This window comes from Micromonas commoda, chromosome 1 (assembly GCF_000090985.2).
Source record: "Micromonas commoda chromosome 1, complete sequence".
In the NCBI taxonomy this organism is placed as follows: Eukaryota; Viridiplantae; Chlorophyta; class Mamiellophyceae; order Mamiellales; family Mamiellaceae; genus Micromonas; species Micromonas commoda.
This window is the reverse complement of record NC_013038.1, coordinates 1,185,343-1,201,084: the sequence shown is the minus strand read 5'-3', so window position 1 is coordinate 1,201,084 and position 15,742 is coordinate 1,185,343. Positions and strand designations below refer to the sequence as shown.

The 15,742-nt window shown below is 46.9% G+C and overlaps 7 protein-coding genes across 7 annotated transcripts; 3 read left to right on the top strand and 4 right to left on the bottom strand.

Annotated features, from left to right (window-relative positions):
* Positions 1-362: 362 nt before the first annotated feature.
* On the top strand, positions 363-1,733 carry CLPP3 (predicted protein; the record flags this gene model as incomplete). The annotated part of the gene is made up of 8 exons (XM_002507584.1): positions 363-434; positions 514-600; positions 670-786; positions 861-998; positions 1,057-1,125; positions 1,193-1,246; positions 1,301-1,414; positions 1,515-1,733. Coding segments are annotated over 8 exons (870 nt in total), but the record flags the coding sequence as incomplete, so codon positions are not given.
* Positions 1,734-2,120: 387 nt separating this feature from the next.
* On the bottom strand, positions 2,121-2,708 carry YVDD (predicted protein; the record flags this gene model as incomplete). Its single annotated transcript, XM_002507190.1, has 1 exon — positions 2,121-2,708. One exon carries the CDS (start codon positions 2,706-2,708, stop codon positions 2,121-2,123), a length of 588 nt encoding a protein of 195 aa, XP_002507236.1.
* A 717-nt stretch (positions 2,709-3,425) lies between these two features.
* Positions 3,426-4,058, bottom strand: MICPUN_55278 (predicted protein; the record flags this gene model as incomplete). The annotated part of the gene is made up of 1 exon (XM_002507189.1): positions 3,426-4,058. The coding sequence occupies one exon, from the start codon at positions 4,056-4,058 to the stop codon at positions 3,426-3,428; it is 633 nt and encodes a 210-aa protein (XP_002507235.1).
* A 172-nt stretch (positions 4,059-4,230) lies between these two features.
* On the bottom strand, positions 4,231-6,049 carry MICPUN_51621 (glycosyltransferase family 2 protein; the record flags this gene model as incomplete). Its single annotated transcript, XM_002507188.1, has 2 exons — positions 4,231-5,003; positions 5,091-6,049. The coding sequence occupies 2 exons, from the start codon at positions 6,047-6,049 to the stop codon at positions 4,556-4,558; spliced, it is 1,407 nt and encodes a 468-aa protein (XP_002507234.1). The 3' UTR covers positions 4,231-4,555.
* A 2,344-nt stretch (positions 6,050-8,393) lies between these two features.
* Positions 8,394-10,921, top strand: MICPUN_51618 (predicted protein; the record flags this gene model as incomplete). The annotated part of the gene is made up of 15 exons (XM_002507583.1): positions 8,394-8,657; positions 8,707-8,751; positions 8,811-8,861; positions 8,918-8,983; positions 9,042-9,092; positions 9,145-9,204; positions 9,268-9,297; positions 9,387-9,419; positions 9,478-9,582; positions 9,638-9,674; positions 9,732-9,770; positions 9,828-9,849; positions 9,907-9,931; positions 10,021-10,168; positions 10,225-10,921. The coding sequence occupies 14 exons, from the start codon at positions 8,394-8,396 to the stop codon at positions 10,060-10,062; spliced, it is 870 nt and encodes a 289-aa protein (XP_002507629.1). The 3' UTR covers positions 10,063-10,168; positions 10,225-10,921.
* Positions 10,922-12,465: 1,544 nt separating this feature from the next.
* MICPUN_51612 (predicted protein) lies at positions 12,466-15,373 on the top strand. Its single transcript, XM_002507582.1, has 3 exons — positions 12,466-13,179; positions 13,234-13,428; positions 13,568-15,373. The coding sequence occupies exons 1-3, from the start codon at positions 13,099-13,101 to the stop codon at positions 14,468-14,470; spliced, it is 1,179 nt and encodes a 392-aa protein (XP_002507628.1). The 5' UTR covers positions 12,466-13,098; the 3' UTR covers positions 14,471-15,373.
* Positions 13,862-15,282, bottom strand: MICPUN_55271 (predicted protein). The gene is made up of 4 exons (XM_002507187.1): positions 15,158-15,282; positions 15,042-15,092; positions 14,873-14,978; positions 13,862-14,802 (listed from the first exon to the last, which is right to left on the bottom strand). Exons 1-4 carry the CDS (start codon positions 15,208-15,210, stop codon positions 14,644-14,646), a joined length of 369 nt encoding a protein of 122 aa, XP_002507233.1. The 5' UTR covers positions 15,211-15,282; the 3' UTR covers positions 13,862-14,643.
* Positions 15,374-15,742: the final 369 nt, after the last annotated feature.

Genomic DNA, 15,742 nt, shown 5'->3' with positions numbered 1-15,742 from the left:
TACTCTTATTTTATGATATCTTCGACTATATACGCGATTTAGATGAGTAATAACTCGCGTGACGTTGACGTATGTTATTCCAGTATTAATCCAATACACGAAGGTAATAGTATTTATTCCTCTTGTATTCCGATCCGTATTCGAAATAAATGAAAATGTTGCTATAAAAAGACTTCGCGCAGGCCCTCAAACGCCCCGGTGAAAGGCAGCGAATCGTTTGGATACGCTCGAAGATGTCGGTAAGTCATGGATCGAAGTCTTTTGGAGTAGCTTAGTCTTGATCGTATGATGCGCGATGCCAGGTTGCTTCTTCGGCGACGTGCCGTGTATCGACAAGCTGGAGGCGTCGTGTTGTTCTTCAGCGTCGGTCTTCTTTTATGCGTGGCAGTTCACCGGCGAGATTTAAGTCCAACCGAGTGCTTCACATCAGCGCAGTACGTATCTCTTCACAATCTTTGAAGTCTGAGATGTCATCTGTCTAAATCATGTCTGTTCCCTCTGTCCGTCCGACAGGTGATTCCGAGTCTCCAAGGAGATGCGTCAACCCAGGCACCTCCGGATCTTCCCTCATTCATATTCAAAGAACGTATCGTTTACCTGGTTCGTATAAACATTTTACTCGACATTGTTCTCGTGCTTGACATCGTACGCTCGACTAATCATTCACAGGGGATGACACTTGTACCCTCAGTGACTGAGCTCATACTCGCCGAACTCCTGTATCTCCAATACGAAGACAAGACAAAACCCATATATCTTTACATAAACTCCACTGGAACATCGAAGGTAACTATTGCTGATTTTCGCGACCTCATCCAGAAACTGATGGATTCAGAATGGTCTACGCGGCGGATTTGCAGGAGGGGCAGAAATATGGATATGATACTGAAGCATTTGCCATATATGATACCATCAAATATGTCAACTCTCCAGTCCACACGGTGGCAGTCGGCACAGCTTGGGGTGAGGCTGCGATGTTGCTCGCGTCAGGGGAAAAGGTGAGTAGCGCACATCTTCTTGGTAATTAAATTCATCAGAAGTGATGGTCCTGCCCAGGGAAATCGGGCTGCACTACCTTCCGCGAGCATCATGATCAAGCAGCCCATCGACGCATTCAGAGGACAGGTGCGACTTCTTTTAGGGCTTGGAAATGGCTCAAGTCGCCTCACTGCCGCTATCTATATTTTTACAGGCAACAGACCTTGAAATTCAACGAAAAGAAATGCGCAATACCAAGAAGCAGACGGTATGTTGTATAAAGTTTCACATTACAAAACATGACGTCTATTTTCTGCAATAGCTCGAACTTCTATCCAAGGGAATCAACAAACCCATAGAGGAGCTTGAAAAGGATATAAATCGTCCGAAGTATTTTAATCCTTGGGAAGCTGTCGATTACGGCTTGATTGACAAGGTCAATTCCTTAACCTTTCACCTCGAACAATTGAAATAAGCCCAAAATACCTGCATAGGTGTTGGATGGAGAATAGGAAAACCTTTTCTCTTCGTTGCAGTTGCCCAACAAATATGGTCTTTTCAGGACGTTTTACAAAGTATTCATACCTTTCCTTCTCCATGTTTTGCTTCAGGCACGCGCGAGACTTCATAGCCTAGTAGCCATTTGGAACCTTGGAGCATTCCTGCCTTCCCGGGGGAAAAAAGCTTTGCACAACAGGTTGTCGCGTTTGCAGTTGATTTTAAAAAATGCAAGGCATATTTATCCTCGCGCTTAAAAATGTCGACGCATCCTTCTTGCTATGAAGACCAAAATTGTTGCTGAAAGACCGTCGACATTCTCCTGCGTCCCAGTGCAATCAATAGTAACTAAGTGCGATGGCTTTACATGGAGTTGAATTCAACCATGGGCCCCAATCATCCAAACCTCCTGCGCAAATCAGACCCACTCCTTGGCTGTTGTTTTGGCTTGATCGGTGTTTTGATAGATACAATGCAAGTTGACACGCGTCTGCTTTCAAAATTGAACGTGGTTCTGAAAGTAATATCGGGTCTGGGGTACAGATGGGACCCCAAATTGAAGCCCCAAAACGACAGCCAAGGAGGGGGTCTGATTTGGGTAGTCCACACTCGCGATACACACCGTCGATGCTAACACAGTGGTATCAATTTTTCACCAAGGCACGACGAGATTCTCGCAGATTTTTGGTAGACTTCTCCATTTCATCGAGCAGCTCAGCCGGTGTCCTTGCAGTTATCAGCATTTTCTTTGCGCTTGAACTGATGAAGCCTTCATCCACAGCAGTCTCGAGGAACGATAAAAATAGGTCGAAATATCCAGCAACATTGAGACAGCCTATCGGCTTGTCGTGATGACCAAGCTGCCGCCATGTCATGACCTCAAGTAGCTCCTCAAGTGTTCCGAAGCCGCCAGGTAACGCGATGAAAGCGTCGGAATCTTTAAACATTCGGGCTTTGCGCTCGTGCATGTCCTTAACTATCACCACGTCACCGACGGAATGGCCCGATATTTCCACTGGCTCGAGAGATTTTGGAATGATGCCCGTGACTTTCCCCCCGCCGGAACTAACGGCGATCGCTATATCGCCCATGAGACCAACACTACCTCCACCGTATATCAGACCATAGCCTCGACTAATAAGTTCTTGTCCAAGCTCAACTGTAGCTCTTGCGTATTCGATCCGGGTACCTGATGCGCTACCGCAGAAAACGCAGATGCGTTCGAACTTCATGATATGTCAAAATCCCTTACCTGCGTGCCGTTAGAATTCGGTTTCATGCCAACAGAGAGCCCTGTGTTGAACTCCCTCGATATTGAAGTCCACTTTCCCGGCGGGAAAAACTGTTTCGGGTTGAGGTGAAAAACCGTCCAAGATATGAAAACCGGACAACGCCCTGATCTAAGTTTCCTTCGTCCCTTCGAAGGTACTGTACGGTCGGTCCCTGTACCTACATATATACGTACCGTACGTACTTATTGACTGGACATATGTATATCAATATGATATGATCATATGAATAATATGAAATCATATGATGATAGAATATGGGTTATATTGTTTACCTTCGTACTTTTTTCTTGGAGGTGCGAAACTTGCTAATAAAAATAAATATAAATAATACCTTCGAAGGTAATAAGCAAGTAATAAGGTATCCATGAATAAGCTTCGAAGCTTATTATTATCAATAACAAGGTACGGTAACTTTTACCTTCGTTCGTATTTATTAGGTGAACCTGAAATCCCTGCGCAACAGCCGGCTGGACAGCTCCCAACGCACCTAACTAAAATTATTAGAGGTGAAGCGCAGGGATTTTCCGGAGGGATTTTCAGCGAAAATCCCTGCGGACCTCACCCTACATTGCTAGTCTAAATTATCTGTAAATAAAGAAAATCCCTGCGGTCGGTCGCGCGATTTTATATGGGGAAACTCAACGGTCTATTTTTGATTCAAATCCATATAACACTTCGAGCGGCCTTCGAGCGGCTCTCAAAACAACCATCACCATCCCATCCATCCCGCGAGGGGGCGCGTGTCTCACTGAGCGAGGTCGATGTCGATGGTGACGGGGTCATCCGGCGTGCCCAGAGGCGTGTATGGCGCCGCCTCCGGTGGGGCGGTCGTCGCCAACGGCGTCGCCGGCGCCGGCTCCTCCTCCTCACCATTCCTTGCCTCTGCAACGTTTCCGTCACCAGCGGCATCAACATGACCTTGGAGCCGCCGTCCTCGGCGGGTTTGCTGAGCCCGAGGTCATTCGCGCGCGCGGCGATTTTCGCGTATGCCTTGACGAGGTCGTCGGTGATCTTGAAGCGATTGGTCGCCGTGTGGGGAAGGGCGGCCACCTCCGTGTACCCGATTTCCCCCCACAACTTGTTGTTCTCGTTGGAACAAAAGGTGTTGATGTGCACGACGTTCGGCTGCATCCCCGCGGGCAGTGTCACTTGGACTCGGGCGTGATTCTTCCATGCGCTGTCGCACTCGAGCTTTCTCGCCGTTTCCATCACGACTTCTTCCTCTTCGTCGGACGACTCTTCATCCTCGTCCCCAGCATTGTCGACCATCGGGGTGCCCGCGGTCCCCATCGGGCTCGCCCCGTCACCCCCCGCGGCGGCGGCGGATGCCCTCGTTGACCATCGGGGTGCCCGCGGTCCCCATCGGGCTCGCCCCGTCACCCCCCGCGGCGGCGGCGGACGGCGATGCCTGGGATGGGCGAGCCTCCGAACCGGTCGCGGCGGTAGCAGCCTCGGCGGCCGCGTAGGTTCCGCGCCGTGTTGCACCCATGTGACCACGTGCGTGCGCGTTGTGCGCGCCCTCCCAACCCCACCCACGAGTGGCATGAGCGAGCGGGATTTCGAGCGGGATTTCTCAACGTCTGTCGGCAGACAGATTTTCATAGAAAATTTATCAATCAAGGAACGATCTATCTGGTTAGTGCGAGACCAGTTCGTCGATACCAGTTGAGCGTTACATTTTGCAAGTCGGAGTCATGCAAGATCGGCTTTGCTGAATAATCCTACGAAGAGCTTGTCGTTCTACGGAGGAGCCCAAGAAGTCATAATCCGACCTGCTGTATATGACATCAGTAACAATACCAAAGGGATAACCCTTCAAGCAACCCCAGAGTTCCGATGTTGGACTCAAGATCTCCTGCGCAGCCTTCGCCCTTCCGGCGTTTTGCAACACATGCCACAACCGGCACACTACCGGAATCATTCAATGCAGCTCTCTCCTTGCGAAGATATTCTGAGAACTCCTTGAAGTGAACGATCGGTATGGTTGTCGGAGTACCACAATGGTGATTGGTGTATGCAGTTCCACACTTTCCTGAATCTAGATCAACAAAAGCCACAACTTGACTTTGGGCTTTTTTGCTGAGCTCCGAAAAAAACACATGACTATCCCTGCCTGCACCCCAGATGGAAAAATGACTCCATGAAGCCTGCGATAGGATACGTCGTTCAAACGCAGCAACCCGAATCCGAGCCAACTGTCTACGAGATACACGCGATGTTCCAGACTCGGGTGACCAAACGATACGGACAAAAACAAGGAAGAAAAGTCGATCGCCTGTTGATTAACGTTTGGAAACACGTGAACTTATGAGAAGGCCTTACCAACGATACATCAGAGTAGGGTTCTCCGGGGTCCCTGCTCGTGCAATAGAACTATGCCCACCATCATAATTGATGGGACCAAATGAATCGAGAAATGATTGAAAAAAGATGAAGTCCTCGCCCAGATGAAGAGGGTCCAATAAAGTACGAAGGTATGATTTAGGATTCATATTGGAAGGATGATTGACGGGATGACATTCAAATAACAAGTATGGGCAGGTTCGTGCGATCAGTTGAACCAGCCCGCAATCATAATCAATGCCTACCTCTCCGTCCCCAGGGGGCGATTCCACAAATCCGCCAAGTGCATCATAGACAGAACGAGACATGCACCACGTTGGCATTTGAACTGTGACTTCGCGAAACTGTTCGAGCCAAAGTCGTTCATATTCAAGGACATTTGCCCAAGATTCATAATGTTCGGTTGAGCCCGCCGGCAAACGTTTCCAGCAACCTCCAAGGATTGCTCCAGGGTTTTTGGCTGCAAGTTGAAGCTGTTTTTCCAGTCGTGTTGGGAACATTACGTCATCGGCGTCAAGGAAAAGAAGGTACGATCCCGTGGACTGACATGTTGCCATGTTTTTGCCATGACCTATACCTCCTGCATGGCATGAATGATAATCATGAATATTGCAAAATAACAATTGCCCGTTATTCTGATGGTATCCCCAGCAACGCCCTGATGCAACGGTAGATATTCCAAACTGCTGGAAAAGTGATCTCCATGCGTGGATCATAATATCTGAGCCATCGTTCGACGCATCGTCATATAGACTAACCTGAATGCGCCCAACATATGTCTGATCAATAACGGAAACCAGACATTCTTCAATCCATTCGATTGAATTATGAACTGGTATGATAATTGAGACAGATGGGAATGACTTGTCGTTTGATTCACGGCTATTGATATCCTGCATAACGGAAGCGATATCGGCGTGCTGGATCAATGATTTCATTCTTAAAATCGTGCTTTTCAAGAAATTACATTCGGGAGAAACGCCCGATTGATTTTCCTGAACGGCATGCTGATCAGCATGGACGATCTTTGATTTCTGCATGGCTTCATGATGCTTGCCTGTATAATTTGTATCTTCGACGTTAATCAGTTTAAAATGTGTTGAACATATCGGATCGATGTCCCGCATTGCGTTTCCCCCCCTTGTATCATTGAAAATACGCTTGTCTAAGCATGCCATGCCATTAAGCATCAGCCGTGGCCCTTCTCCAAAATTTGTGGTCCCGCTATGAATAAGCCATGGATGAAGCAAGATGACAGTGCCCGCTTCATACACTGCTTGCTCAATTATGCCCAGGCGGGACTTTGATTTTTCAACTATGTCCGCGCAATAATCTAGATTGAGAGCATTGCATCGCTGGGCTTCTAAAACTGTCATCGTTGCCCATGAGTTAAGTTCCTGGTGACAGATACCTTCTTGCTCATGAGACGCAATTTTCTCAGCTATCCACCTATGCGAGCCACGTATGAACGCGGTGCCACCAGCCCCTTCTTGAGAGTCAGACAGCAGGACCAGTATGATTACACCTTGATTGAAATGCCCACAAGGTTTGCGAGACCAGGTAGTTTGGAATCGTGGCCCAATGTCAATATGCCAGCCTTTACCCCGCATTCGGCGACGGTTTACAGGCTCCCAGCATCTCGAAGTCCCTCTCTCTCTCTTGGGAATGAATTGTTTCCTGGTGGAGTGTTCTGTGCTCTCGTCATGCTGTAGCTCACATGTCCCATGTGAAAGTTGCCTCGTTTCAAAGCAGTCCGAAAACCAGGCGTTTGACTTGTTTGTCCGTTTCAGCATCTCACTGCGAGCAGAAAACATAGTACCTCTTGAACTGACTTGACGCCCCGTTTTAGTTCTACGAGACCGAACACAAAACATCAGTCGCCTCCAAACCGATCCGTAAATGCCAGTTACTGGCTTGAGAGTCCAGTCGTATTGATCGCTCCATGCACGATGGATTGAACTTTGACAGTGTCCCGAGGTTCGGCTCCTCTCCGATGCTTCGATCACTTCGGATCTAAGAACTGAGGAAGACGGGTTCAAATCCAAACTCTTTGCGTTTTGCTCCCCCAAAGCTATATTTGCACAGCGCACTGCAGCTGCATCAGATAGCCTGACATTCTCGGGGAAGACAACTGGGACATACCAGTAACGACTAGCGCACTTTCCTTCGCTCCTTGCGTTCAACGGAAGCTCCCAGGCGCCAACTCCCAATATACGGTCAAGAGCTCCCCTCAACTTTGGCGACGAGGTGAGAGCAACCCAATGTTCGTGTTTATCACATCCAGAGGGCACAACTTCGAATACCCGTCGCGTCGAGCCTTTCGGCCAAGTGGCAGATTGGGTGAGATCAACGTGGCGGGTCGACGGGCCTTCGCACCACGACTCTGAAGCCTTGAGATCAACACCTATTTTCTCTCGAAAGCTTTCGACAGCTATTGTCCTCAGCACGCCGTTGAGAGTCACGACCCCGTCGCGCCGGAAGGTTTCTCTAACGTCGTCCATGTCTACAGTATCGGATGTGATGCCAATGTATGTCGGTTGTTTTCCGCCTGCTTCTTGGACAGAATACTTTCGTTGGGACCACGGGACAACCTTACTGTGCCTACGAAACGCAATCTTCCGAACGTAAATTTACAGAAATTTTTCATGTTTTTTCGTTATTCGTTCAATTTGGGACTGTATTTCACTTCACTTTCCAAGCAACCAGCAATCGGGCTTTTTAGGGGGGGGGCGTGGCGCGCTTCAGGATGTGTATAGGGAGATGCCGACGAGCCGCTTCGCGGCTGTTTAAACTCTAAACCCTGAAAACCCAACCCCGACCCCCTAAAGACACGGCGCGAACCCTAAAGATACAGCGTGCCGCTTGTTACTCGCACGTCAGCGGCTACGTGAGCGCGCATCTTGCTCAGGTGAAAAACCGCTCCTGGTAGCTCGTGGCGCGCTTCAGGTAATTAACTCAAGGATGACCATAATTATTATTCCCGGTGCCCAAAAAAAATTCTTTAATTAATTAACACACGTTTTATTTATTATTTTATTAGTAGTCTATCTAGTCTATATATGGGTACCTTCGTTCGAAGGTATTCTATACCTTGGTACCTTCGAAGGTACAAATAAAGGTACCTCGATCGCTTGGTACGAAGGTACGAACGAAGGTATGGATATACGTTTCAACGTATACGCGTACGTATCCATACGTTTCAGCTTTATTTATTTGTACGTTTCGTAACCCTTAATAATAAATAATACCTTCATTCGTACGAACGAAGGTACCTTCGTTCGTATGTATATGAAGCAATCAAGGTACTGTATATATATATGTACCTTCGAAGGTACCTTCATTCGTACCTTCGTTCGTAATAAGTTTCGTGACATATCTATACACTTATTAATAAAACCCGAACATGTATTAGCTCCTGTGAAGACGAAAGTTGACCTGACAATAATCTTACAACTCTCCCGACCCTGGCGCTACTTCCGGCTTTTGATGATAATTCGCGCATGTCAATTGCGCATCCTTCCCGCGACGAGTCAACGAGTCACTGATGTAAGTCCACCCGTGTCTCCGTTGCTTGTCGCTGATTCGAAACTGATAGGCTGTCGACGCGTTACGACGAGAACGGATCATCGCGGTTCCAACGGTAGGACGACTTTGCCCATGAAATATGCGAAGAGTTCTGTTCATCGTGGCTCCCCGCAGGACACGCTGTACGGTTTAGCAGCGGGTGCACACTCGGACAAAAGCATAAGGGTAAGTGGTTCCCATCTCGCATGGGAAACGTGCCAACAAATATCTTTTTGCGATAGAGACTGTATGCTGCCAAGCGAAGATCCGAAACGGTCCCGATCGCAATATGCGTTTCTGATGCAAAGGTGCGCTGAAGTAGACTTTTCGAAATTGGCTAGCACTTCCAACGCGTCTGACTACCAGGATGTTGAACGCTATGCAGACACAAAGCATCTGGCAGAAGGACTACTCGATGTATGTCTCATCATAGGTTGTCTCCAAAAGTTCGTCCTAACTTCGCAAACAGGAGCTTCTCCCAGGACCTGTTACGGTCCTGCTGTCTCAAAAAAGCTCTGCAGATCTCCCGGTACATTTCCCATATTCCCGCTGCCAAGAATCGTGACTAACACTCCAACTCCAACTCACTTAGTCGAGTTTGAACCCCAACTCTAGACTTATGGTACATTGGATTTTATTCCTTTGACTGGTTACAACGTTTTCTTCTACTGGTCTCATGCAAGATTCCAAATGCGTCGGCCATAACCATTGGGCATCAGGATACCGAAGTCAGACTTCATCAGGGTAATTGTTTGAACTTTTACACACATGCACCAAAGGTTAAAAATATCGCCTCAAGCAGGCGGTGGCTAGGCAATATGGCCACGCGTTGGCACTAACTTCTGCGAATCAGAGCGGCTCTGCTAGCACACTTGATTTGAACGAGTTTACTGAGCTATGGGATGACGTGAGCGCACACCTAAAGCTCCTCTCCACTATCTCACTGAATTTGAACATTTTAGTGCGCTTTCGTTTTTGATGGTGGCAGGATCGTATCTGGTGAGTTTCTTCAGGAACGCGAATAACATTTTTCAACGATGTGCCTGAACATGGCAGGAAGAGTAGGGTCATCAATAGTTGATCTTTCCCTGCCTGGTAAAGCCGAGTCTACGATTTTTGCGTGATACAGATGTGCTAAACTCTACGTCGCAGGGACATTTTCGGTGCAACGCAGGTAAGCTGCGCTTTTCATCGCTGATGCACAACGATTGATAAAGTCATGCATTGGAAGAGGGGACAAGTACGAAGATACAAGAGTGCGTCAAGAGGACATCCGATTCTGTTACCTTCGCTAAAATTAATGTTCATTTTTGTGTCCAATCTGAAACTGCTCAATGCACCACAGAAAACTCTGATGAAATTCGGATTGCGTCAGCTTCCTGATTGATCGATACCTAGTAATCACTCGACTAGTTGATCTTCCGAAGATTAAGCTTTGTTCTCGACCACCTCTCGAATGGCTTACGTCTTACTGGTGATCCGGTTAACTTCAGGTACGTTACGAACAAGGTATATTCCAAATGTAAGTTGACAACTGTGTGATTGGTAGGCCCCATCGTTTGTGATCGTCTACTTCATGGTTCGCAAGTGTCAGGCGTGAAAAATAAGAGCTAACAATGTAGATAGGCAGCAAATTACTGCCAGGCAGCTATCTCTGTACAGGTTCCCTGTGCATAAAAGGTAAATCACAAAACATATTCAAATCTTACTTTTGTCACCTATTGTGAGTAGAGATAAAACCCTTGGCGCCAAACTGTACATATTTTGTTGGTTGTCTGTGCGCTGTTGTGTCGAGTTCTTCCCGCAGGAATAAGTTGTGAACAGAAGCAGAGAAATCATCGCTGTGCCACATGAGCAGCTTTTAGCGGAAAGTTCTCTTTACTGCTAGTAGGATACCAACCTGCATCCATGAACAAAGAAAATCTTTCACAGCCTTTGGTGTAGTAAGTTCCTTGACCTCTTGATAAGTTGACGAAACTGATGTAACAGTGGAACGTGCGAAAGAATGCTTGACCACAGTTCCAAGCTGCAAACAAGAATGCTGGAACCATATCATATGCATCGATAAACGTCTCACCTGTAAGGGCTGATAAAAGCACGCGACACCTAACTTTAGAATTGCCCCGAGCTCTAGCCTGAGCAGCCAGGAAACTGTAGAAACACGGGCGCCACCAATCAGCTTTCAAAGTGTGAAAAAACAATAATATCCTCAGCTCACTTTTCAATACACTTGCAAGAGACCACATTATCACCAACGATTGCGCATAGTGTAAGCAAGGCGGCGGCTGTTTGGGTTGATTCAAATTCTATCCCTGAGAAGTGTCGCGAATTGATTCACGTCGTGTTTAACCAAAGCACTGTCTGCACCTTGTGCGACCCCCAAAACTATAAACCAGAAAACCAACGCGGATGTGCAACTGTGCAAAGGCGTCTTAATAGGAAGAAACTCATTTGCGAACCCCTCATCATTCGCGCAGTTACCTTGCAAGCGCTATGACGACTAGCAACGAACGCTTCTTGACTGCAGAGGAATAGTAAAGAAACGAGGGAATGCAGGCCATGGATACATATCCCGACATCGCTAATATTGTCATAGCGTCTGTCGTGCACTGTAGGTCCACCCTTCCCACACAGATTGATCAGTACGCTATGCCATGCGACGTCTTACGCATGTATCGTACTTTGACCCTCGGTGAAATTATAGGGCGATGAGCTATCAAGTCTTCACCGTATAACACTTATCCTCTCCTCGCCCAAGAAGCCAAAGCTTCAGTCGTCGTCACGCGGCCCTTGCTCCCTCTCGGCGCATGCGTCGCGCTTTTGGCTCGATAGAAATACAAGCGCATGTCAGAAACTAATAGATGTCTACCTTAGGTACCGTTTTCCATCCGAGTCCAGGGGCGCAGACGGAGATAAGCTGGCCACGTCAACAGAGGCGCCCTTCGGTCATGTCAAAAGTGGCGCCCGATGACCAGGTAGGCAAGAATTCACGAGGTACGAAGGTACGAAGGTAATACGTACGAAGGTAACTGTTTATGATAGTCACTCATAAAAGTTTGTCTGCCTCTTCTTGCACTCAGATAATAGACCATATGCCCTATATCGTTGACTTGCTTTCGGTCGTCGGCAGGATCACTACGAAAAAAGATCATGTAAACTTCATGTAAACATATATAATATTTATTATATTTTCATGTAAACTAGTAATTTTCGCGTGATTTTGGGACCAGATCATGTAATTTTCCCAAATTACATCATCTCGGCATTTTTGGCTTCGGAGATCATGTAAACTTCATGTAATTTGGGAAAATTACATGATCATGGATGTAAACTTCATGTAATTTGGGAAAATTACATGATCGGATCATGTAAACTTCATGTAATTTTTGGGCCCAAAAAAATCGATTAGGGTAGGGGATGACGTTTAAATAAGTTTCGTACGAAGCCATTTTTTAATATCCAAACCTTCTATTCGTACGATGAAGGTATTATTTAAAATTTATTTAATACGAAGGTATATATGGATATTACCTTCGTATGAAGGTACGAATAATAATAATTCTCCAAAGGCCGAACCGTTCGTGAGTGCGAGTGACGGTGAGGTGTGAATCGTTCGTCCTGTGGGTGGTCGGCTAGCCGATGAGGGATGCGCGCATACGTATATTTAAATACCCGTTTATATGAGTAAACATAGTGTGACAACTATATGGGACACTGACTCAAGATTCTCGAGCTAAAAAATCAAAAATGTCGACAATGTATGAGACGGATAGACCGTCGTTCTTGATTTAACGGTGTAGAAAATGTGGACAACTATATGTAACGCTAGACCTACGTTCTTGATTTAATGGTGTCAAAAATGTCATCAATGTATGAGACGAATAAACCTTCGACCTTGATAAACGATACCAGGTGATCGTTACATTATTTTCGTAAGTTGGGGTCGTGTAATATCGGCAGCCTTCGGCTAGCCGAATAAGGTACCTTCCATTCGTACGTACTGTACCTTCGAACGAAGGTACTGCTGTCGAATGCGTATGTACCTTTACGCATTCGAAGGTACGAATGAAATAAATAAAGTAGACTGCATATATATACGAAAAGTACGAAGGTACTTTTTATTTAGCCGGCCGAATCACCTCCGACCTATCGAAGGTCATTCGTCACCCATTTTCGAAAATTCACAGAGATCCACCACTCGGTTATACCACCGCAACCTCTGGCCGACCTTGTCAACCCTGTGCGCGATCACTTAAAAAAACCGAAACCGAAACTCAAATCCTGCTGATCGAAGAACACGACAATAAAACACTGCGTCGCCAGCGCTCTAAACGACGGATCTAAACGACGGTCAAAGAGCTGACCTGTACAGAGCAGGCCTGTACGTCGCGGCTAATTTTTATCACAGAGGTTGCAATATAAAATGGTGCTCGAGGCCACCATGCTCTGCATCGACAACAGCGACCATGTTCGCAACTCGGACTACCTTCCTTCAAGGCTGCAGGTTACGTTCTCTTTAGCGACTTTTTCGGTTCTATGCTCACTTGTTTTCCTGCAGGCTGAGGGGGATGCCGTCAACCTTCTGGCTGGGGCTAAAACACAGTCAAATCCTGAAAATAGCGTTGGTGTCCTCAGTCTCGCAGGCAAGGTTCCTAGGGTTCTAGTTACTCCAACCGATGATCTCGGGCAGGTGCTCAACGCTGTCCATGGCATATCCACTGGCGGCTCAATCAAACTCTCAACAGGAGTCCAGGTGTGTTAATCGCGACCCATATTTTTAAGTTTGCTCTCTCGCGGGGCGGGTGATAGTTTGAAGAGAGCTGTTGGTATCAGTTCTCGGCAGCCAGCTGCTTTGGTTTTCATGGTCTGAAATCACTTCTTCCGGAATTCAGGTTGCGCATCTGGCGCTAAAACATCGTCAAAACAAACACCAACGCATGCGAATCGTGCTTTTTGTAGGAAGTCCTGTGTGTGCTAGTAAAGATGAGCTTACATCAGTCGGGAAAAAGTTACGAAAGTGTAATGTTGCAGTTGATGTGATCAGCTTCGGGGACATAGAGCAGAACTCAGAGAAGTTGGAAGCTTTCGTCGCCGCTGTCAACAAAAATGATAATAGTAACATCGTCACCGTTCCACCAGGCGCCATCATCGCTGACGTGCTTTTAAGCACACGGGTCTTCATGGCCGATGATAACATCACAAATGGTGCCAGCAGCTTTGCTGCTGCTGCCGCTGCAGCTTCAAGCCAGGCTGCAGTTAGAGGGTATGCGAGGGATGGTGCAATTGCAGACGGTGCTGATGATCCTGCTCTCATGTTAGCATTGCGTGTATCGTTAGAGGAGGAGCGTGCGAGACAGGAAGCTCAAATGAAAGACACGGACGATGCAAGTAGTGAGGAGAAGAACGCTGCAGCACACCTCATCTGCGCACAAGATACAATAGCTAAAGGATCGGGCAAACCTCCTTCCCCAATCGTCGATCCTTTGTCGTTGGACGAAGAAGCGCTTCTGCAGCGTGCCTTCGCCTTATCCATGGCAGAGGAACACGCCATCACTACAGGTAAGACTGGAAACGACAATCAAGATACAATGACAGGCTCCGATGCTGGTTTGCAGATGGAGAGTCAAGAGAATACAATAAGCTTGGCCGCTCATGCTGCTGACTTTCAGGATAATGAACCATGCATTGACCCGATCCTTTCCTCTCTACCTGCTGGTGAAGGCGATGAAGAAAAAGACTCGCCACGGGAATCTCGTCGATCGCAGCAGGAATCTAAGCATTCAAAAACCTCTTAAACCAGCAAAGAAGACAAGACACTGCTGAAAACCGCTTGCCACACACTCTTTCCTCCAAGGTTTCGCCACAATCTAAAGTGCAACCCGGGCAAATAAGGAAAACTTGTGGTGCATTTGACCAATCCGGATTCATGAGGACGCCGGTTTTATCCCGATTCTGTTATCAAAGTGTCTCAGCTTTTAATCTTCACGATACCTGAGTGCTCATCGATAGTTTTTGCGTATGCGGGCGGAAGAATGTGAAAAGCCCCTAGTGCGCTTATAGCTGATACTATTGCTAGTGTCATCGAAGACATCATGAGCGCGCGTTGGGTAACCCTGTTATCATATCCCTGTGACAACAAGAATTTCAGTGCTCAACCGGGCAGACATGTCTTTGCAGAAAGGAATTGAGTGGAAGACCTCGATTTCTGCTTCAATATCGGTCCTTCGAGTGTCGCCACGTGGCGAAGATAACAGCAAAATGGCGATCATGACAAAGATGATGCTGACGATAGCCGTCACGCGACTGTCACGGAGCGATATCAAGTATTTTCGGGGAAACACATACAACGTGCACGACGATACCGACCTTGAATGGCGACCACCTTGACCAAGGTAACAAAGAGCGAATGCGCCGATCCTGGTTCCAAAGAAGAAAGAAAATTTCGAGAACTGTGCTCAAGTTCACAATAAACATCAACTCACAGCAAAAGTGCGAGGGCGAGAACCCCACTGCCGACGCCCATGATAAGGGACATTTTCGAAACTTAAGAGTTGGACTCTTTCGGAAAGAGTTCTGGGGATCGTCGAACCGTTCAACGGAGAACGAGTGTACGAGCGAAAAATATAAGCCGAGATAAGCGGAGTTCGGCCGTACGTATGGAAGACTAGTGTAAGATTTTGACATTATAATCATGCATGAAATTCCCGTTGCTCGTCCATTTATATTGCTTTAACATACGACCTGCTGCTGTATGGTGATTAGTCATACGAGTTAAGCAAATCAGCCATCGTATATATATATGGTCTTTGGCGAGATGATACGGGCGTTGGTACCGTCTGCAGATGTGACATATCGTACGCATGAATAAAAATCGTATATGGATAAATATACAAATGCGCATATACTTATCTCCGCTTAATAACTTAATTAACTTAACTAAACTCGATTGTCCGCACTAAACCAGCCACATGCATGGTTGAGAATTTGTACGGATGCTCCATCGGCGCAAAAAGCCCATACAAGCCCAAACCGTATGGACAAATATTCTGACTAATAAAACTTGATTG

Bases quoted from the DNA above. Each gene is read 5' to 3' on its own strand.
- MICPUN_51612 (XM_002507582.1), top strand. From the start codon at position 13,099: ATGGTGCTCGAGGCCACCATGCTCTGCATCGACAACAGCGACCATGTT. The intron at 13,180-13,233 runs GTTACGTTCTCT...GTTTTCCTGCAG, and splicing joins ACCTTCCTTCAAGGCTGCAG to GCTGAGGGGGATGCCGTCAA. The intron at 13,429-13,567 runs GTGTGTTAATCG...TCCGGAATTCAG, and splicing joins AACTCTCAACAGGAGTCCAG to GTTGCGCATCTGGCGCTAAA.
- MICPUN_55271 (XM_002507187.1), bottom strand. From the start codon at position 15,210: ATGTCCCTTATCATGGGCGTCGGCAGTGGGGTTCTCGCCCTCGCACTT. The intron at 14,979-15,041 runs GTCGGTATCGTC...GCTCCGTGACAG, and splicing joins CAAGGTGGTCGCCATTCAAG to TCGCGTGACGGCTATCGTCA. The intron at 14,803-14,872 runs GTCTTCCACTCA...TTGTTGTCACAG, and splicing joins ATATTGAAGCAGAAATCGAG to GGATATGATAACAGGGTTAC.